At 33.1% G+C, this 23,311-nt stretch overlaps 1 protein-coding gene across 4 annotated transcripts in view; it reads left to right on the top strand.

Annotated features, from left to right (window-relative positions):
• The first annotated feature begins 5,216 nt into the window (after nucleotides 1-5,216).
• The window catches only part of LOC143202479 (uncharacterized), a 49,042-nt gene continuing 30,947 nt past the window's right edge, over nucleotides 5,217-23,311 (top strand). For 3 of the 4 annotated variants that reach the window (XM_076414047.1, XM_076414045.1, XM_076414044.1), the window contains exons 1-2: nucleotides 5,219-5,386; nucleotides 5,458-5,674. In XM_076414047.1, the coding sequence (XP_076270162.1) occupies nucleotides 5,462-5,674 (213 nt within the window). In that variant the 5' untranslated portion in view covers nucleotides 5,219-5,386; nucleotides 5,458-5,461. Of the gene's footprint in view, nucleotides 5,387-5,457; nucleotides 5,675-23,311 lie in introns of all 4 variants that reach the window. The other variant, XM_076414046.1, reaches the window with a different exon arrangement.

Genomic DNA, 23,311 nt, shown 5'->3' with positions numbered 1-23,311 from the left:
TGCTGCTCCAGTAACAACTCTCAGAGATTATTTCATGTTTTTCATAATTTACCTTTAAGACATGTGAGATTGATAAATGAACATCCGGTATTATGTTTAAATATTTTGCTGCGTTCAAATATAGATGTTAAAAACAACATTTGAAATTAATTTATACGCTGTTCTATTCATGCTTCATTACACAAAAAATTATTTTAAGAGGCCAATAATAAAAATGTCATAAGAACCGATATATTGTTTTGATGAAATTTCAACTTATTTTTTCAAGATCTGTGCAATATGTTGAAGGTTTCTATAGAATAACACATCTTTACAGATATTTTCATTTTCTTTTTTGTCATTTGCCCTTTTTATACAATGACATGCAATGAAGTGTATTTTCGAAAAATTGGTAGATTTCTGTTCATAACACAATTTTAAACATTATAAATTCTAAAACAATTTAATATGAATTTTCATTTCATTCATTTCAAAATACAATTATTTTGATAGTTTTATTTTTACCTTAGAGATTATCAAGATTGTGTTGGTGTTTTTTCCATATTAACAATTTTCGATATTTTTTCATTTTCGTTCAAATAATCATAGATTAATGAAAATTACAGGGTTTATAAAGAATTTTACGCCGAATCGAATGGTAGTATAATACTTTGTGTACAACTTTGAATGTTTAGGTTATACGGTGAAAAGTGTATTTTTAAATATTTAGGGGATTTCAGTTTATGTCACAGATCTTAAAACCTATAAAATCTAAAGCAATTTAAAAATGATTTTCGTTTCTATCACCTCGAAATACATATATTTTGAGAGATTCATCTTGATTCGAGAGGTAAAAAAATTTGGCACTTTTTCCATATATATAGTCGTGAAAATGTGCGATTTTATGCCTTTTTCAAGGTTTTTACTGTCATTTCGGTTCAAATGATCGCAGGTTAATGAAAATTACAGGGTTTATAAAGAATTTTACGCCGAATCGAATGGTAGTATAATACTTTGTGTACAACTTTGAATGTTTGAGGTATACGGTGAAAAGTGTATTTTTAAATATTTAGAGGATTTCAGTTTATGTCACATATCTTAAAACCTATAAAATCTAAAGCAATTTAACAATGATTTTCGTTTCCATCACCTCGAAATACATGTATTTTGAGAGTTTCGTCTTGATTCGAGAGGTAAAAAAATTTGGCACATTTTCCATATATATAGTCGTGAAAATGTGCGATTTTATGCCTTTTTCAAGGTTTTTACTGTCATTTCGGTTCAAATGATCGCAGGTTAATGAAAATTACAGGGTTTATAAAGAATTTTACGCCGAATCGAATGGTAGTATAATACTTTGTGTACAACTTTGAATGTTTGGGGTATGCGGTGAAAAGTGTATTTTTAAATATTTAGAGGATTTCAGTTTATGTCACATATCTTAAAACCTATAAAATCTAAAGTAATTTAACAATGATTTTCGTTTCCATCACCTCGAAATACATATATTTTGAGAGTTTCATCTTGATTCGAGAGGTAAAAAAATTTGGCACTTGTCCATAGTCGTGAAAATGTGCGATTTTTTGCCACTCTCAAGGTTTTTACTGCCATTTCGGTTCAAATGATCGTAAATTAATGAAACTTACAGAAGTTATAGAGAATTTTGTGTTGAATCGAATGGTAGTGAAATAATTTTTGTACAAGCTTGGGTTTTTACACTATACAATGAAAAGTGCAATTTCGTGCAACAAGGAGTGGATTTCTGCTTATAACTCATATCTTAAAAACTATACACTCTAGAGCAATTTAACATGGATTTTCGTTTCTTTCATCCCAAAGTATATACATTTTAAGAGTTTTTTCTTTAACTTAGAGGTAAAAAATTTCGGCGTTTTTTTTTCCATAAATAGTCGTGAAAATTGAAAAGTTTCCAAGTTTCTATATTTAGTACAGTGAGCAAACTTTTTTAAAATATTAGTATACCAGCTAATTACGATTGATTTCTTTATATCATCGCAACATATGTCCATATATCAACCGTTTTAATGGAACCTTTTGTTTTAAATTTTCAGCTATATTATTTTTGAATTCGAGTTTTGATTGTTTAAAAAATGTTTTTCTTTTAATGTTTACAGGTTTGGTAACTTACAATTATAAGTTTAGGGTAAATGATGTGGCTCGGTGAATGGAGGTAAATCGAAATGAAACAGTGGTGTTTACATGATGTGACCGTTATTTATTGACAGTATAAAAAATGAGAAAAATACAAAGATAAAAAGGATGGCAGCGGAGTTACCTGAAGACGAGGCTTGGGCAGTCGATGGTGGCACGTCTTAACCAAACGAGGGTTGAGCACTAAATGACCGAAATACCCTTCAGTAATATCCCAGATAAACGTCTCGGGGTTGCCGCCAGCTATTCGGTGTCGGGTTCCAATTGGCACCCCGCCCGTGTTCAACATCTGGGATTATATTTCTGGGTATTTTGTAGACCGTTATTCCACGATGTAAAATTCGACATGCCTCAATTCGCTACATAAGTAAGCAACTACATCAAATGTAAATTTTTTTTTAATTATAGCTAGACCGGATACTTTTCTACCATGACGTTTTGAATTGAATCACACATCATAATATGATACAATCTGATTCAGTTTAATTATAATATTATACACAAGCACAATAACAGCTGGCAGTCGAGGCAGTAGGAGCGATGCGTGCGAATGGCAGGCACAAAGGAATCATATTTACGAAAATAGCACTTATCAAAAACCGCGCTTTCTAATGAAAAAGGCCCGATAATGAATATGCCGAGGCCGGATTGTCGCTGGCGCATTTTGAACGATAGCGGTGGCGGCATAGCTTTCTTTTCGCGGCTTTATTTGCGCCTTACCACACACACATAATCGGAATTTGTATATCAGCGCACAGTGGCCTATCTATTAACATAATTAATGCCCACATTCGACGATTCCTTAATTTACTGTTTAATTAAAACGAAATTTAAGCAAAAACCCCATTAGTTTTCGGTTACTTATTGAATGTCATTCCTTTTACTGATAGTTAAGGTAAAGTACCTCTCAGTACCATTAATTAGACCCTGAAAGCGAGTAGAGTAGTGGTGAGAATACACGCTCTAGGAAAATATGACCAATCTAGAAAAAATAATATAAATAAATAGAAAGCAAATAGAAGACGTAGGGAGAAAGATCAAAAAGAATAACTAAACATGCTAACAGTTTATTACCACCTTACATATGCTTAGTACCATCTTAATTTGTTGCACTTGTACCAAAACACAACACAAGATGAGTGCGGAATGGCTATCTCAGTATGTAACTTCCAAATTAAAATTAAATTAGACTACTTATAAGCTAAAATTAAGACTAGTAGTTATATACAATACAAGTTCGTGTGCTTTGGTTCGCTCCAATCTTCTGATTTCCTGCACGTTGTCCAGTAACAGGGTTGTTTCCATATTACAGTGATTTGCTAACCTTATTTCATGTTTTAAGACGAAATCTTGAATAACTTCGTAGATCCATTTAGTCACTAGGTTATGGTGAAGATCTTCATTGATTATATAGCGATAAGTACTGGTAATTAATTGAAGAGCTATGTTTTGGCAGTGTTGCATTACTAATCCATTTTATATTATCATTGTTATATTTCAAATAGGTTTTATAATTGTCGATGACACACTTATCATGGCAAAAGATGTACCTCTGTCTAAGGCTGTAGAAAAACTACAAGAGAGCTCAAGAAGACCTATAAATAGTAGAAACTGGAAAATACACCTTAATAGCTCAAAATCTTTTAAATTATATCACTTGACGGATGTCTGATTCCTCAAGCAGAATCACCTAAATACCTCGGCATACATCTCGATGGTCGGTTTAGACAAAAAGCAGAGCAAATTAGAATCAAAGTCAAGCAACTGTAATGGTTAGTCGGAAGATACTCCCAACTTGACCCAAAATCAAAGAGATTAGTTTATCAGTGAATTATAAAGCCAATTTGGACCTACGGGATATAAATAAAAGGTTGCATTAAGACATTAAATCAACTAGTAATCCAAAATAAAGGTCTACGAGTAATTACCAATACTTATCGCTACGTAATCACTACATAGTATAAAACAAAGTCGCCTTTTCTGTCCCTATATCCTTAAGTGCGCTTAAATCTTTAAAACTACGCAACGGATTTTGATGCGGTTTTTTTCAATAGATAGAGTGATTCAAGAGGAAGGTTTATATGTATAATACATGCATAATATACTAAGGCAATATTGCTAATTTTAGAGGTTTCTAACGTGATGTCGTAAATTAACCTATTTTTTTAGGCTTATTTAGCAATTTGCAAAAACGCTGCCTAACCCTATGAGTTAGATCAAATTAATGTACTACAGTATTGTACACCATAAAAAGGTCTACAAAAAAGTCCGCGATGGTATATGTTTATCTTTTAGGGACAACCCACATTAACCATTTTTATTGTTTACTTTTTACGTGAGAAAATGGCTTATTTACGAAGCTATTTTAAGCAATACGGCATTAATCCTTATCGAATTAAGTACCTTAAATACAGTGTGCAATTAATATAGATCAATATGGTTCTTTACAGCATGTAAATTAAACAAATATTTTCGGAGATATTACAAATTTAAAATTTGCGTTTAAAAATGTGTAATGTAATAAAAATTGTATGAATTTAGATATTCCAAAGATAGCAGGAAATCTTCATAGTAAGTATAGGGGAAGAGGAATTGTTTTACTCCAAATTTAATGCGTGCAGGCCAAGGGCAGTAATGAATGAACCAAAAATACTGGATCGATTTTAATCGTGTTTTCATTGAGTGACATAGACATATATATTTTATGCCCGTGCAAAGTCGGAGTGGGCCGCTATGTTTTTATATACAACGTTCATATTTTTTTGTAGTGTATTTAATTTAGTATCAGCATTGCACCCGTGCGAAGCCGGGGCGGGTCGCTAGTCAATAATAATCGTAATTTTGGAAATACATACCGATGTATTAATCCCGTACTCGACTTGCTTATGCATTAATGCAAGTAGAACAAAACACTACTGATAAATTAATTTGTAAATTAAGATTGTACGAAACAAAATTGACGATTGAGATTTGAGACGAACGAATCCATATCGTAACGACCGCTGGCGCAAAGCGCATTCTCCCCGACCACTTGCCGTCCGCCAAATATCTCGCGCCGCACTCCCGCAGTTCCTTCCAGACCGTCGATCGTTTCTTCACGCCCGTACAATCGCTCGTTGCGATTCTAACGTGGTCAGGTTCGCCGTCACGCGAAATAGAAGGAGACGTACATAAAGAGAGCGAGAGAAAGATCAGACCCGTACCTGCCGATCGTCAGAGGTTCCTGCCGAAGCTGGTAAGTGGTCATCAAGTCTGCGGTTAAAGAGGTCGGGGTCGTCAGTGTTGTTATTCTCACGCGGTCCTCAGCATCATGCTTCTGCAAACGGAGCGTCAGAGCAACGGGACGGGCCTCCTCTACGGTCACAGCCTGCAACATCAGCAGCAGCATCACCACCATCACCATCACCATCAGCCCAGACTCATGGACTCGCCGACGCTCGCTAGGGTCGAACGCGCCCTGCTGAGACATGGGGAAGGGGAGAACAGGGAAGGACAGGACATCATCAGAGCTAGATACACTCAGGTAAGTTTCAATTTAAACTAAATTGGAAAAATCATTTTTTTCTCGGTGCTTTATAAACAATTTTGACTCCTTCGTGAACACGGAATCTAAAATTCTCCAAATAAATCCACTTCAAGTATTGTAAAACCCACCAAACTATCACTATTTGTTTCCTGTTGATTTTTCATACTCCATTCATAACTCAAATCTTTTAAGAAGCCCTTTTATCCTGTCTTAATATCGCTCCACACAAATAATCTGATATCATCACTACATAGTATAAAACAAAGTCGCCTTTTCTGTCCCTATATCCCTATCTGCGCTTAAATCTTTAAAACTACGCAACGGATTTTGATGCGGTTTTTTTCAATAGATAGAGTGATTCAAGAGGAAGGTTTATATGTATAATACATGCATAATATACTAAGGCAACATTGCTAATTTTAGAGGTTTCTAACGTGATGTCGTAAATTAACCTATTTTTTTAGGCTTATTTAGCAATTAGCAAAAACGCTGCCTAACCCTATGAGTTAGATCAAATTAATGTACTACAGTATTGTACACCATAAAAAGGTCTACAAAAAAGTCCGCGATGGTATATGTTTATCTTTTAGGGATAACCCACATTAACCATTTTTATTGTTTACTTTTTACGTGAGAAAATGGCTTATTTACAAAGCTATTTTAAGCAATACGGCATTAATCCTTATCGAATTAAGTACCTTAAATACAGTGTGCAATTAATATAGATCAATATGGTTCCTTACAGCATGTAAATTAAACAAAAATTTTCGGGGATATTACAAATTTAAAATTTGCGTTTAAAAATGTGTAATGTAATAAAAATTGTATGAATTTAGATATTCGAAAGATAGCAGGAAATCTTCATAGTATAGGGGAAGAGGAATTGTTTTACTCCAAATTTAATGCGTGCAGGCCAAGAACCAAAAATACTGGATCGATTTTAATCATGTTTTCATTGAGTGACATAGGCATATATATTTTATGCCCGTGCAAAGTCGGAGCGGGCCGCTATGTTTTTATATACAACGTTCTTATTTTTTCTGTAGTGTATTTAATTTAGTATCAGCATTGCACCCGTGCGAAGCCGGGGCGGGTCGCTAGTTACTCTATATAGTTTAAATATTACTTTTCCACACTTTGCTGACCAAATAGTGTCTTATTGTTCAAAACATTGTTCACTTCCATATAAATTGTAATCAAATAACGACAATTTAGCAATATATCAAAACCACAGTGTTTTCCTGTTTATCATAAGATGTATTGTCACCAGCTTGATGTGTTACAGAATAACACAACTGATTTTTTATATTCCATTTGCATATATAAACTAATAATCATATATGACACAATCCAGTCGAGTACTGTTACTAAAAGAGTACTAACTAACATAGTTGAACTAAATATTTTCCAGTTTATATAGAAATTAAATACTGAATAACTTTTTTTTTGATAACATCTTTATTAGATATGCTTAGTACTTGGACTACTTGTACTGATTTGTACTTGGATTAATTCATAAGCAAGAGCTCTACAAGATAAATACATCAATATGTATCCCTCAATTATAAAATTATAATAACTTAAGCTATAGTTTACATTAAAGGTATACACTTTATATAAGTTCGTATGGTTTTGTTCGTTTCAATCTCCTGACATCCTGCGCGCTGTCCAGCAGTTGTATTGCTTCCACGTTAGTATGATTTAGTAATCTTCTTTCGTGTTTCAAGGCGAAATCCAGCACAACTTTGCAAATCCATTTGATTTCCAGGTCATCATGCAGTTAGTTCTTCGTTGGTTACGTAGCGATAGGCATTGGTAATTAATCGAAGAATTTTGTTTTAACAGCGTTGGATACTAGTTGATTTGAATTTTTAGTGCAGCCCCAGATTTGTATCCCATAGATCCAAATTGGCTTTATGATTGTCTGATAAATCAATCTCTTTGATTTTAGATCAAGTTGAGAGTATCTTCCGACTAACCAGTGTTGTTGTTTTATTTTGGTTCTAAGTGTTTTGCTTTTTGTCTAACATGCCGAGGAATTTAGCTGATTCTGCTTGAGGAATCGGGCATCCATTGAGTGATACAATTAACTTTTTATTATTTGGCCGCAATGCAAAATTAATATGAACAGATTTTGAGCTATTAAGTTGCATTTTCCAATCTTTCGTCCATTTGTAGATTTTGTTGACTGCCACTCGTACTTTTTCTACTGCCCTAGGCAGATATATGTCTTTTGTCAAAATAATTGTGTCATCAGCAAAGGTTACAAGTAGTGTTTCTTTTATTGTTGGAATGTCAGGAGTGTAGAGCAGGTACGCGAGAGGTCCTAAAATGCTACCTTGTAGAACTGTAGCCCAAATAGTTTTAAATGTCGAGAATGAATAACTTAATAAATATCGAATATTTAAAATAAATTTCAGTGATTCTTACAAAACATTTAATACCCGTGGTCATTAATGTTGTATCTGGATCGTGATAGTATATCTTGTGAATGAGAAATCTTTTAATAACATAGTAATATGTAACAGGTCAATTGAAAAGTCCCCTGCCTGACACATAGATGGCGCTACTAGAATTAAATGCATATGTTTTCAGTTAACCCTAACCTTCAAAAGATGCGTATATAAATTTGGCAGCTGTCGGATCGTTAGTTTGTGAATTACAGCAGAGTTACAGTATTTTTAATGAAGTTTTTGAGTGACTTTTGTTATTGTGAAAAAAAAGGATAATAAAAAGGAATTTCGCGTGTTGATAAAATATTGCTTTTTGGGGTGAGAAAATACAGTTGATGCGCAGTTGTTTAGACGTGGTGAAATGAGCACCGAAAACGGTGAACGCAATGGACGACCAAAAGAGGTTGTTACCGACGAAAACATTTAAAAAATCAACAAAATACTAATTTTGCCAAAAAATGTGTTTTACTATAGTAGGCTGGGGACTTTTCAATTTTCCTGTTGTAAGATTTTTTTATTATTATTTGATTAATACATTGTTACTAGTCGTTTCCGTCTAACCTACAATTTGTCTTTATGCTAACTTAAATCTAGGTATATAACTAGGAGGACCCATCGGCCCTATCTCAGTCTCTAGTGAAATAATGTTTATACATGTCACTGCTGAATTTTTTAATATATGTGCCTCATTACACAACACTACACAAGATCAGATGGTTTGATTCTTTTGAGTCCTGTTCTGGTGGTCTCCAAAAGTTGCAATATTTCAATATTTGTATGAGAAAGGAGTCTTTCCTCATGCCCCCTTGGAATTATCTTGATTTCTTCTTGTATTTGGGTGCACCCACAATACCTCTCAGGACTTTGTTATGAAAAATTTGTATTTTGTTTATGTACTGTTGGCAGAACATCCCCATAATTGAACTCGGTATGTCAATATAGGTTTCAATATTTGCTTATATAATAGCAATTTATTATATACTGATAATTCCGATTTTCTTCCAATTCTTTCCAATTCCTTTTCTATCCTTCTTTATATGTTCCTTCCAGCGAAGTTTTGCATCGAGATTCATTCCGAGATATTTAGCGTTATTGCTATATGGAATGATAGTGTTATTTAACGTTATTGGTGCTTGTATGGTCTGTTTATAGGTGAACTGCACATGTACAGATTTACTTTAATTAATTCTTATTTTTCAAGCTTGTGTTCAATTATTTATATTGTCACTTGCCTTTTAATTTTCGTGAGTAGAGTGTAAGACAAACCAAAAATATTAAATCATTATCATTTGTCGAGATAGTTCAATAATTAAGATTATATCAATTTATTTATTTACATTTATTTTATAATATAACCAATTTTTTTAATTTGCGATAAAAAATATAGTCATAACCTACAAAGAAAAATAAAAATTAATTCTTCTTTGCTTACATTCCATGTAGACAGAATAATAACCATATAGGACACAGTTTAATTAAGTACTGTTACTAAAGAAATACTAACTCTACTAACAAATACCGATATTCTTAATAAATGTCAAATATTTTAAAGAGTTCTGTCTTATTCTGTACGAAATATTTAATATATGTTGTCCTTGGTGAAATAAACAAAAAATACTAAATCCTTATTACTTATCGAGTTTCAGTAATTAAGATAACATCAATTGATTTACTAAGAAGTTCATTATACAATTTATTTCATTATATAACTGATACTTTTAAGTCACTCAGTGGCCTACAAAGAAAAATAAAAGTTAATTGTTCTTTTAACAGGCCTATATCAAATAGGTGAATTATAATTAGGATGCATTAAACCATGCTCTTAATTTTAAGCGTTTAAAGTTGTTACTCCGACCGTCACTGCTTGATAATTTAACAGTAGTTCTCGCTGTCGGTTTTAGTTTTAAGGTCGAGACATCCTTTCTGGTTATCGTTCCCGTCCTAAACCATTCCGACGGTTTCATTATGGTACCGCTACGTTTCCTGTCGATGGTGTCGGGAACTTCACAGAAAGCTCGCCCACATCCACGATATTCATTCTTGGCACATTGTTCATCAGCTACCGTACATGTGCGCAATATTAACAGCTCGTTAGAGGATTACAAGTAATGTCGTCGATGTTACGTCATCGTTGTAGATTTAGAAATGTTGTAGTTGTAGTTTAGTTTCCAGCGTTTCTTGACTTTCACTATTCGTTGTCATGGCATGATATTTTGGTGGGCATGATGTTGTATACAAACATATAGGAGCACACGAAAATCACGAAATCTGGGTTTAGATATGCTTTACAACATGTTAAATTCTCCTATGAATTATTAAATTAGATCTCTTCTTAATTTATTTTATTTTAATTGACTTTAAAGACCTAAAATTTCGGTTACTACATTTTTTATACGTATTGTTCGAAATGTTTGAAACTTCTATCTTCTTCTATCTGTTATATTGTATATTTGGGTCTATGTATCTGTAAATATGTATCTTAGCCTTGTGATCATGATAGCCTCATTGAACTATGATGTACAAAAAAAAACATAATCGCTGATTTGTACTAATGGCTTCATTTGTTTTTTGCTTTATATCATTATTTTTTAAATAATAATATAATAATAATTGAAGGTAAAAACGTTTTGGTTAAAATCTCCATATTTCTTTGGGTTTTTTATGCAAATTACAGGATATTATTCTTTATATCTTTTATATCGTTATAGATCTTGAAATTTTGTAGCTGTAGTTTTAAAGTCTTTCTATATTTTCACCATTCATCATTGAACTCTTACATTTTTCTCATTTATTATAGTAAAAATTACAGGAAATTATTTATTTTGTCCTTCGAGAACTGAAAATATCAGCGGTAGCCATTTTATTTCTAAATATTCGACATATAATAAAGTACAGTGCCGGTAAAACGATTTTTATGAACTGTCTCCATACTAGTAAACTAATTAACTATTACCTAATGTTTGTATTTAACACCGTCAACCTATACGCAGGATAGCGTCAGTACCAAGGTAATACAAATTAACTAGTAGTTTCAATCAAGATATCTCAGAATGAACAAAGAAACGAAAAAAAAAACGAATAAATCACACAGTCAAGGCTGTCCAGGATTTCGTGTTCATGAATTGCTCGTAACAAAGAAGAAAATATATATGCTATTCGTTGTTTAACGAAGAAAATATTTACACTAACCGGCAATGATCTTCCTATAATATCATTGAGCACTATCCATCGCAAAGATAACGCTCAATGCGTAAACAACTAAAAAACAAAGAAAATAAAATGGTTCTGCTTCGAGAATATTTTGAAAAATCGTAATAAATGATGAAACATCTATGTTTCTTTACAGAAAGAGATAACATACTTGAAGAAAGAACAAGCGATAAAAAAATCTTGTTGTCTTTAGTTTATTTTTTTAATTACCCAATTTTAAAATACATGTTTATTTAACAGTATCTACTTAGATGTAGAACCAGTTTTAATTAAGCTAACTTTCTTCTACAGATATAACGTAAAAACAGCCACAATTTATTTAAAATCATTTGAAATCGAAATTTATCTAAATTAGAGAACAATTCGAAGTATTATTAGCAAAAAGAGTTCATTTCACGTATATCTTTTTATTGTTTTACTCTTGAAATAAGTAATTATAGAGGATGGACAAAATAATATGAACATATAAAAAATATTTATTTATTAATAAGATATTGAGTCACCATTTGTTTCTAAACCAGCTGTAATTCTTCATGAAATAGATTCATAGAGTATCTGAATAGTTTCCAGCGGAATGCTGTCCCATTATGTTGAGGAAATATGATGATATTTTGATGTTTCTCAAACCAAGACCGATCATTATCATCTTGGATCATCGTAGAGTTTGGCGGTAAAATGCTAGTCATAGTAAGAATTTTATCATTGAAGATGACGAGAAAGACCTCGTATGTAAACTGAAAACCAGAAGCAGTGTTACCAACAGGCAGCAAGATGAATAGCATGATGTTCATATTATATGTACTTTCCATAGCAACAAAGATATTTTTATGTTCTGGTATGGTTTGTGTTTATTTTCACAATATTGTTGGATATCATATGTAGTGTTGGAAACTACCGACTGAAATCGACTGTTTAGTAATTGACTACTTTTAACTATCAATTGTTTCAGTCGCTATTTTTGGCTCGACTGGTTTTACTACTTTTTACCAGTAACTGTTTCAGTCGACTGTTTTCAGTCGCTATTTTCGGTCCGACTGATTTTGTTACTGTTAACTATCGACTGTTTCAGTCGTCTAGTTTTAGTTACCATTTTCATTCGACTGATTTGTAACGTTCTGGCTCTGTCGTCCTAGTCGCGACCTTGACAAAAATGTACCCATTTTATGCTTACATAGATTTACATGTAATATATATACTTTTATGATTTTTTTGGTAGTTTGCTTGATATTTAATATTTTAATATTTTTCAAGATTGTTAATCTAATAGGATAAAAAGATGTAAGTACACATAAAATTAACTGTTCCAAGCAATTATCTCCGTCCTTTCCTATCTCACAATTTATACAAGAAAGGGCTTCTTCGTCAGGCATCACAAATTAAAAAAAAAAAGTGGAACCGTGCATTTGATTGAAAATTGTAATTGCTATTTTCAGTTGCTAATTTTTTAACTATCGACTGTTTCGACTGTTTTCAGACGATATTTCCCAACGCTAATTATATGACATAGGGTTGTGGTATGTCAGCTATTCTATACACATCTTTACATTTTATCAATAATTATGTTCTTTCTTATTTATTTATGTATTCGTATAATGTTTAAACTTCATTGTTATCAAATTGTCATTTATATTATTTGTAACATATTTCATTGTCATTCAAAACCCACACAGGCTATCATTATTTCTCAAAACCCTATTTATATTTTGCCTGATATATATGTATCATTTATTTAATACGTTCAGATATTGCTTTAAAAGTTAATAATTCAATCCCTCATGTGATTTTAAATAACATGAGAGAATGTTTAATATTAATAAAAACTAGGAGAAAGTCTGACGCAACCTGTACCATCAGTATTAGATGAAAGAGAAACGATTAACACGAAACCTAGTGATGCTAACAACGTAACACACGTAACCGATTTTTGTTCAGTTCATCATAACTGAGGATGCGAGTGATGCAAGCAACAAAGGATTAATAGCAGAGCTGTTCCAGGTTTAATTAGTCAATAAATTTGTATTTGCGATGGGCAAACAGTGTTCTGATTTTAACACGGTTTGAACCAGAAAAAAAACGAAACCAACTCGATACTGTTTGCTTTTTTTGGGTCGAAATTCGACGGCACCGCATCCATTCATCGATGATTAATTTACCGGCGACCGTGTTCTATATTTAAGAGGCTCCTTGCCCCAGTACGTGTGTGCAATGTTTGGGAATAGTTGCAGCAGGGAAATGGATTCCCTGTTAGATAATGTAAACGTCGAGACAATGAAACGTCACGAGCCAAGTATCCGTAAACATCCCGTCTCAAAAAGGTTCATAAGCGATTTTAGTGGTACATGTTTGTATTCCTCGAAATCCTCCGTTTATTTGTTTTCGTCTAATATTAGGAGGGGAAACGAGGGAAATTTATTTGTTTATAGAAATCCGTCATACTGTATTCAGTCATGCTCCTCTCATATCTGTTGAAAATTGTTCTGGCCTGATCTTATTGCGCTTAGAATGTTTATGAACTTTCACTGAAACCACTTAGAATTTTAATCTCTCTTCGATCATATATCTTATATCTTTTTAAGAATATTGCGAACATGGAAAAGTGTGAGATTTAGCATAATGGAAGTTTTTGTTTGAAGAAGAAGTAACAGGTTAAATGAAAAGTCCCCGGCCTACCATAGTAAAACATATTTTTTTGGCAAAATTAGTTTTCTTTATTCAACATAATTCCCTTCAAGGGCGATACACTGATTATAGCGACCCTCCAACTTTTCGATACCATTTTTGTAGTACGATTTGTCCTTTGCCTCAAAATAGGCCTCAGTTTTGTCGATCACCTCTTCATTCGACGAAAATTTCTTCCCAGCGAGCATTCTTTTAAGAGCTGATAAAAGGAAATAGTCGCTGGGGGCCAGATCTGGAGAATACGGTGGACAAGGAAGCAATTCGAAGCCCAATTAATGGTTTTTTGACACGGTGTATTGCCTTGGTGAAGCAGCACTTTCTTTTTCTTCAAATACGGCCGTTTTTCGACAATTTCGTCCTTCAAACGGTTCAATAACACTATGTAATAGTCGGTGTTGATGGTCCCTCCTTTTTCAAGGTAGTTAATGAAAAATATTCCATGCGCATCCCAAATTACAGATGCCATAAACTTGTCAACCAAGAGCCATGTTTCATCCATTGTCGCATATCGATGCAAAAACTCGGGTTTATTACGCTTGATCATCTTCAAACACTGCTTCGAATCATCAACTCGTCGTTGTTTTTGATCAAAAGTGAGCTCGCGCGGCACCCACTTTGCACAGAGCTTTATCATACCCAAATATGCGTGAATGATAGGATGTACACGGTCAGTTGATATCTTTAGACTGCTATTTCAATTTACAGTCATTCAAAATCATTTTGTGGGTTTTTTTTGTTTTCTTCGGACGGGAACAACCTCTTTTGGGCGTCCACTGCGTTCACCGTCTTCGGTTCTCATTTTACTATGTCTAAACTTAGCATACCAATCCTTGAGGGTTGATTTTTCTGGGGCAATATCTGGAAACTCGACATAAAGTTTTTGCTTCAACTGTATTTTTTCCTACAAAAGCAATATTTTATCAACACGCAAAATTTCTTTTTATCAATTTTTTTAACAATAACAAAAGTTGCTTCATTCAAAACATATTTATACACGTATTTTTTAGGGTTAGGGCTCAAAAAACATATGGATTTAATTCTAGTAGCGCCATCTACGTGTCGGGCCGGGGACTTTTCAATTGACCTGCTACCGGTAACTAAAGTTTATATATAATTTAGGTTTTCTTCACTTACATGAAAGTTTTTTTATGTTAGTTGTAGAAGTTACTTTTATAGATCAAAATATAACCGCCAGACTACAAATATTGAAATTTCTAAAATGCATTGACCATGTCATACTCGTTTTTTTGTTTTTTTTTGTAGTCGTAGAATATTAGGAAGTTCTGTAGGGATGTGGGACCTATTCATAGGAGATATGTTCCTTTAACATATTCTTATTCCGTGTAGTATTTGGTTAAAGAAATGCGATTATTGCGATTAACTGTGTAAATATTCGAAAAGAAATATTTTTACATTATAAATAATACGAGATGTTAAACGGATAATTTTAATTAACTTCTGTCTGGCTTAATGGTTTCTGTCAAAAGGAAACAGTAATTAGGTTGGTAGTTTACGAAAAGTGGGATTAAACATTGTCATGGATGATTTTTGATGATTTAAATCAGCAGACATCTTTGCAATTTACTGGTGTAAATAGTTTTACTATCACAATTTTCGGTTATTTTAAAATAAAGACAGTTTTTATTATTCTATTTCTATTATACTTTTTGATAATATCTTTTGATTGCTAACGAATTATTTAAAGAACTCTTTCATGAGACTTTTTTCCATAGACGGGACAATTATCATGAAAAAAACAATGAACGTTAATTGTCATTCATAAACCTTTACTCTGATCACCTATGCAATGTTCTTTAAAACATCTTCTTCGATTGAATGTAAAAAATCATATGATTCTTTCTGTTTTGTTAAGTTTGAGTTAGAATGGATTCTTAATCATTTCCGATGGTCAGGACAAGTCATAGTTTTTTCCATTATTTTCAACATTAATACATTATTATCGTACGTAACAATTCGACTAATAAATGAATCAATTTGCTGGTTACTAATTCAGGAAAATTATTCTTGGAATAGTCGATGTAGTACCTATTTGTCATATAGATATGTCGTTCAATGTTTTCTATAGATGATTCATCGCTGTTTAATAAATTGATGGAATAATATATCAGTCCTTCTATCAGTTTCATCCTCGTCTACCTAGTAACTGAATAACTTTTGAACTTTCATGGAGATGCAGCTTGGTTTGGTGTTTCCCACTACTAATCTAGTGATTTTTTGTCTATAGAGATGGTCTCTATGCAAGTATTCATTACGTACACACCAAGATGAATTGACATGTTCTGAAATTTTGACTTTGGTACTGAATTATAACAGAAAATCTCGTTATGTATTAATATTTTGGATTTCCTCACAAGATAATAATGTAGCTATCTGTACTTTATTTGATATTACAGCTAAATATTTGATACTATTTTCCTGTGGTATAGTTCTGATTTAGTTACAGTACAGTATTTAGCTGTATTTGCATTTGTTTGGTTTGGTCTATCGTAAGGTGTCGTAATTCCTTAAAATTTAGATAGACCACCAGTAAGAATACCTAGATCATTGGTCTGAATGATGGTACCTTGTGTCCCTACTGCTTCTATTTTTTTTTATTCAGAATGTTCAATTTATTTAAACAAACTGATAATATAGTATGTTAATAACTCTATTTTATTTCCCTTTGATTTTCTATTGACCTTTGATGTCATAAAAACTTCCGCGGGGCATCATGTAGGCACATATTGTAATCTAAAGCCTGCGTTGAACAATTTTTTTAAATAGAATTTTCAGCACTTATATCGAATCTCTTAATTAGTTGGAGAAATCAATAAACAAAATTGGTTTAGCAATACGTATAATTCTGAATCATCATGAACAACGAAGACATAAAAATTCATCCAGTTCTACAACCTGTCCCACCGGTGAATACTAAACGAAAACCGCGCACTTTCGCAAGACGAAATACTTCTTGCGTGAATAACATTCTTCGAGTTCGTACGACCCCGCAAGTAGGTACTACGGTACTACTTTTATCGGTACTAGCACTAATAGAACGCGAACGTTTCTCCGAAGCTCTGAAAGAGATAATGATAAAGATTGACAATAAAAGCGGTTGTTTTTTTTCGTTAATTTGTTATAAATTGCCCCGGTTATTTGTAATAACCGATTTTTCTCTGTCTCCGTACAATGATTTCATTGTTAAAGCGAATATGATAGACGATTGACCGGCATCGGTTATAGATAAAAGCCTATGTTCAACAGGATGCGATAAGATACCCTGGAAACATAGCATCTGTGATTATAGTGTTCTCATTGATGTATGAGTACCATCTCGTATTTACCATGAAACATAGTGACTAATCCTGAAAATATGTAAATATTATCGCCACAACATAAAAAATGTCGAGTTTAAGGGAAAATTAGAAAACTAGCAACTATTATTTAAATATCAGGTATACAAATAAGTTACTTAAGTAGCTGAATAGGCTCCTATTCATTCACAAGGATGCCTAAAATTTGTTTCTGTCACTTTGTCAGTTAAATTATATGTATATTTCAGTAATAGATAACATCTTTTTTTGGATTCAAAAATGTCAGGTTGTGTGAGGCTGGGTAAGACGGGATGTCTTCTAGGATGATTTCTAAAGTTGGTCACTCGCCAGTCGGTAGGCTCAATGCCGAGGACCGTGCTTCAGAGCCCACGTTAAATTGTAGGTTCAGTTCAGATAAACCCCTAAAGGTAAAAGGAGACTTCCAGAGCTTATTATAAACATATAATGAATATATTTTATCTTAAAATATTTTTTATTCTAGGAAAAAACTATAAAAACAAACAAATATTACAACAACAAACTAAAGTTATGTATACTATATATATATATATATATATATATATATATATATATATATATATATATATATATATATATATATATATATATATATATATATATATATATATATGTAATAGAAAATTAACTAGGAGTTTTAAACACACATCGTTTGATGTAATCTTGTAATATCTGCTGGATAACAAGCAAACTTAGATATTAGATATACTACAATTCTTATTTAATATTATAATTCATTATTTCATATTTCACAATCTTCAAAAATCACGTCGAGTTATATACCTGCGAACTTTTATATTTCCAGGCTTAGCTTTATCTAAAATAGAAAAATAAAATAAACAATAAAATAGATACTCACTAGTAAGAAATTTCGTCATATACATGTGTGATGGTTTGATAATATTCACAGCTAAAGTCATTTATTCATTGCCTACTATATAAAACTGAAATCTGAGTGGTACAAGAATCAAGAACAATATAATGTTTGAATCTATATGTAAAATAAATAATATGTAAATAAAAACAATACATTTGATATGAAGAAAATCAGGCACGTAATTTGAATAAAATATATAGTATCAATTTTTCTTAATAAACCGTTAAAATAGCAATACAAACGTCAAAACACGACAATAACTATATTCAACACATTTTTACTAATAAAAAGTTTAATAGTTAATTACAATACGAACATTACTGTATATAATTTCATCGAAGAGACTGAAAATGCATATAAACTACACGGAGGTTGTTGAATAACGGGCTTATGAGTCATGAAAATATTTATAAGCAGGTATTAAAGAATCTATTGCCTGGTATTAAAAAAGACCGATGCACATTCGTACAATGAATAAGTGAAAACAAAAGGTAATAAGAAATGATCGTCAACAATTTTTTTCTCGAGACAGCGTCGAGGACAATAACGCACTTGTCATGATCATCGAGTAGGCGTTTATTTCTGCATACAAACATCTTTTATTCGCGGTGTAATATTTACGTTCGGAGAAAACGACAAAATTATGGATATAACCTACTATAAACCTAATATTGATTAATAGCAATAACCTTGGTCAATAAACACACCAAAACAACTGCGACTGGTACGAACAGTAACCCCATAAAGCGGCAGGAAATTTTGCAACGAACCTCGTACGTACACAGTCATGTGTTTTGTGTTGAGCAACTTTTCTCTTTTTTTTTTCGCTTTTAGTTCAGCAAAGTTCTTCGATTAATCACCGACGTACCGGCCTCAGGGTTCTTAGAATGGTCGATTTACTTGCTCGAATCCGTTACCATTTACAAAATGACGCATTTTATCAAGAGACCGCGAGTCTGGAAAGTAGGACCGCATCGATATCGATGATTAAGTTGTCTGATTAATAAGTATGTGAAAACGTTTTGGAGAATTGCAGCACTTCGGCGTTAACATTGGACTGAAGACCTTTCTCATATTTTGTTGCGAGTCTCTTCATTTCTTGACAGTTGAAATCCGAAAGTCTCTGTGTAAGTAAATGCTCCTATGGTACAACGCGGGGCAAAAGTCCCGCTACGACTTTAATTGCGTATAACTTTGTTCAAAGAAAATATTAGTAAGTTTAGTTTTCATAAAAAGTTTATTTGGTCTTTACATTTTCTTTTTTCGTTATGGTTGAAAAATTCTATCGGCTAAATGGTGACATGTGGTCATGTCTTGGTACCGTTCAGCAATAACAGTAACTACAACACCTTGGCAATTTTCAAAAAATAGGGACCAATGATGTCTTCAGCATGAATACCACACCATACAGTTGTTTTTAGTGGATGCAATAATGTTTCATGACTTAATTGAGGATTCTGTGTTCCCCAAAACCGACTGTTATGTTTATTGACGTGACCGCTGAGAAGAAAATGGGCTCATCTCTCATTATGTGATCTACTGTACAACTTATAATCTAAATCTTATTCTAAATACTATTCTGACTTATTTTAAAGTCTATCCTAACTTATTCTAAAAACTAAACTAGCTTATTCTGGAGCTTATGAAATCTCACTCTGTGTGTCTATTAATCAGTTCGAAGATCAGTTTGTGTTTGAGTCTATGCACTACACTGTCATCGCGCATATTTAACTGTTTAGCGAGAGCATTGGGATGCACTAATAGTCTTTAGGGTAAATGATGTGGCTCGGTGAATGGAGGTAAAACGAAATGAAACAGTGGTGTTTACATTATGTGACTGTTATTTATTGGCTATATAAAAAAATGTGAAAAATACAAATGATAAAACGGATGGCAGCGGAGTTACCTGCTGATGAGGCTTAGGCGGTCGATGGTGGCACGTCTAAACCAAACGATGGTTGAGCATTGAATGAATCGAAATACCCTTCAATAACATCCCAGATAAACGTCTCGGGGTTGCCGCCAGCTATTCGTTATCGGATTCTAGTGGGCGCTGCTGGCACCCCGCCCGTGTTCAATATCTGGGATTAGATTTCTGGGTATTTTGTAGACCGTTATTCCACGTTGTAAAATTCTACATGCCTGAAGGTTGCTACAAGTCTCTCAGAGTACTTCCACTAACATTCCGAATCAGACAGACAGTCTATTGGACACGTAATATGGGACATCGACAGTGACTCGCAACATTTTATTCTGGAACCTCTGGAGTATATCTATATTAGATTTGCTAGTAGTACCCCACAGCTCAATACCATATCATTTCTGTATTGCTTCGGTAACATTTTGTGTAGTTTCTTCTAAGAATATAGCTGAGCAATTTTTTTTCTTTTCGTAGGCTTTTTCTATGTCTGTGATTGATTGTTTGTTGATAAAGCCACAGTAACACGCAGGTATTAGATTTTTTCTGTGATTGGTTTTAACGTTTTTAACATCATAAGATCATCAAATTATTTAACATTGTTTACATTTTTAAGATTATTGTGTCACCTGCAAATGTAGCTATTCTAATCACCAGTATACAGTAGATGCAAGTTAAGTTCTACCAATTCAGTTTGATTATCAGTTCAATTTTTCGAAATATAAACTACTAGCGACCCGCCCCGGCTTCGCACGGGCATAAAATATATATGCCTTTGTCACTCAATGAAAACATGATTAAAATCGATCCAGTATTTTTGGTTCATTCATTACTGCCCTTGGCCTGCACGCATTAAATTTGGAGTAAAACAATTCCTCTTCCCCTATACTTACTATGAAGATTTCCTGCTATCTTTGGAATATCTAAATTCATACAATTTTTATTACATTACACATTTTTAAACGCAAATTTTAAATTTGTAATATCTCCGAAAATATTTGTTTAATTTACATGCTGTAAGGAACCATATTGATCTATATTAATTGCACACTGTATTTAAGGTACTTAATTCGATAAGGATTAATGCCGTATTGCTTAAAATAGCTTCGTAAATAAGCCATTTTCTCACGTAAAAAGTAAACAATAAAAATGGTTAATGTGGGTTATCCCTAAAAGATAAACATATACCATCGCGGACTTTTTTGTAGACCTTTTTATGGTGTACAATACTGTAGTACATTAATTTGATCTAACTCGTAGGGTTAGGCAGCGTTTTTGCTAATTGCTAAATAAGCCTAAAAAAATAGGTTAATTTACGACATCACGTTAGAAACCTCTAAAATTAGCAATGTTGCCTTAGTATATTATGCATGTATTATACATATAAACCTTCCTCTTGAATCACTCTATCTATTGAAAAAAACCGCATCAAAATCCGTTGCGTAGTTTTAAAGATTTAAGCGCACATAGGGATATAGGGACAGAAAAGGCGACTTTGTTTTATACTATGTAGTGATTAGTATGTTTACATACTGTTTTACAAGTCTTTATTTTAGTGTATATATTAGTCTTTATGGAAGGAATTGGCGGAGAAACTTGACAACGTTGTTTTTCGTTAAACTAACCTCCATCATAAAAAAGCTTCATTTAATTTGACGTCTCAATTAACCCAGTAAATAAATCTACAACGAAAATCCTTTAAATAAAATGCGAGCAGAGCCCTAGTAGCATCTCGGCCGCTTCATAAATATATCAAACGGGATCTCCGGGGATGCGACAAAGCTACCCGGAAAACTTCCTTATTAAAGTTGAAGCAGCCGGAGAAATGCCGCTGACGTTAGACGCGACGAACTTTTAGCGAAATTAAATTATTGATTCTCAAAAACTCTTCAATAGTTAAGGCGGACGGACGCCTTCAGCCTGTTTATTATTTAAGTTTTGTCCCGGTACCCGTCATTTTTTAAGGTTCGGCGTTGCCGGTTTTACCGATATTTCTCGGAAAGCCTTATATTTATTATTTATCAGAAATACGCAATGTTGCCTGTTGTATTAGTTTTTCTTCGATTTTTTTCCCACGCCTGTTCGTGTGGTGGATATCGTTCGCGACATTCGCGGAGAAAATGCGGGTTTCGCGAGGCGAAACTGGCGCGGCAAGTGCAATTTTCTGCGTTCAACTCGTTTATTTTTTTTTATTTCGTCGTTTACGATTACGTCGGAGAGAAAGCGCTTCGTAACCGCCGTGGTGGATTTCTTTTTTTATTATCCCTATATTTATTATTATTATAGCTGTTACGCCGGTTTGGTACTGAATTGTGGTTGATATTTCGATACCAGAATACTGTCATTGCTAAGTAAAATCGTCAGATGCTGTTGTTAAAAAATAGCGGTTTTGGGGAAAAATATTAACAACCGGCAATATTCAGCTAATTTAATGGCCGTTATATCGGTAATTTATATACGAACTTCTTCGCATTCGGTAATAGCAACATGTAATAAACCCATTACGTTGCCGGCTTTAAAAAATTTTCTTAAATATTTATTTAACGCAATATATTCGCGATGTTGCCATTTTCTGTTATTTCGCCAGATTCCATGATTTCGAAATACCCTTCGAAATAGAAATTTATGTAAGTAAATAATAGACGACAATAAAAATCCCACGGTCCGAGATGATCTCAGAAGAGGTGGCGAGGACTGGCTATGAATATTTTCGAGTTACAGTCATATAACTCCATATGGTCCGTTTTGTCGGTAATTTATGTTCGCATATCTTACGAGCAGCGGCGTGGAGGGTCTATCTGGTGATGTTCGAGGAAGGAATATGTGGGTTTGCACACCGCGCCACTGTTCACAAATTTTCAACATATTTAAAATAATAAGGCGATGGTGTTGCTTCAGTTTTGCACAAGTCGAACGAGTGTGAAATAGCATTAATATGGTTACATCTTTTTCTCACACCGTTCCTTCGATACATGTAACTCTAACAGCCCGTTATTTGTTTTATTTTTAGTTTTAATTATATCACTGAAAGAGGAGGGATTACATAATTTTAATGGAGACCGGATAGGTTTACAATTTGTTTTGAAGCTACATCTTACATTTTGCTAATATAATTTTCATTTATAAATTTAATGTATTACTATT

The sequence above is a fragment of the Rhynchophorus ferrugineus genome, unplaced genomic scaffold (genome assembly GCF_030347505.1).
Source record: "Rhynchophorus ferrugineus isolate W39M unplaced genomic scaffold, kcgeb_rfMv2 rfM9, whole genome shotgun sequence".
Taxonomy (NCBI): domain Eukaryota; kingdom Metazoa; phylum Arthropoda; class Insecta; order Coleoptera; family Curculionidae; genus Rhynchophorus; species Rhynchophorus ferrugineus.
This window is presented reverse-complemented; position numbering and strand designations above follow the sequence as displayed.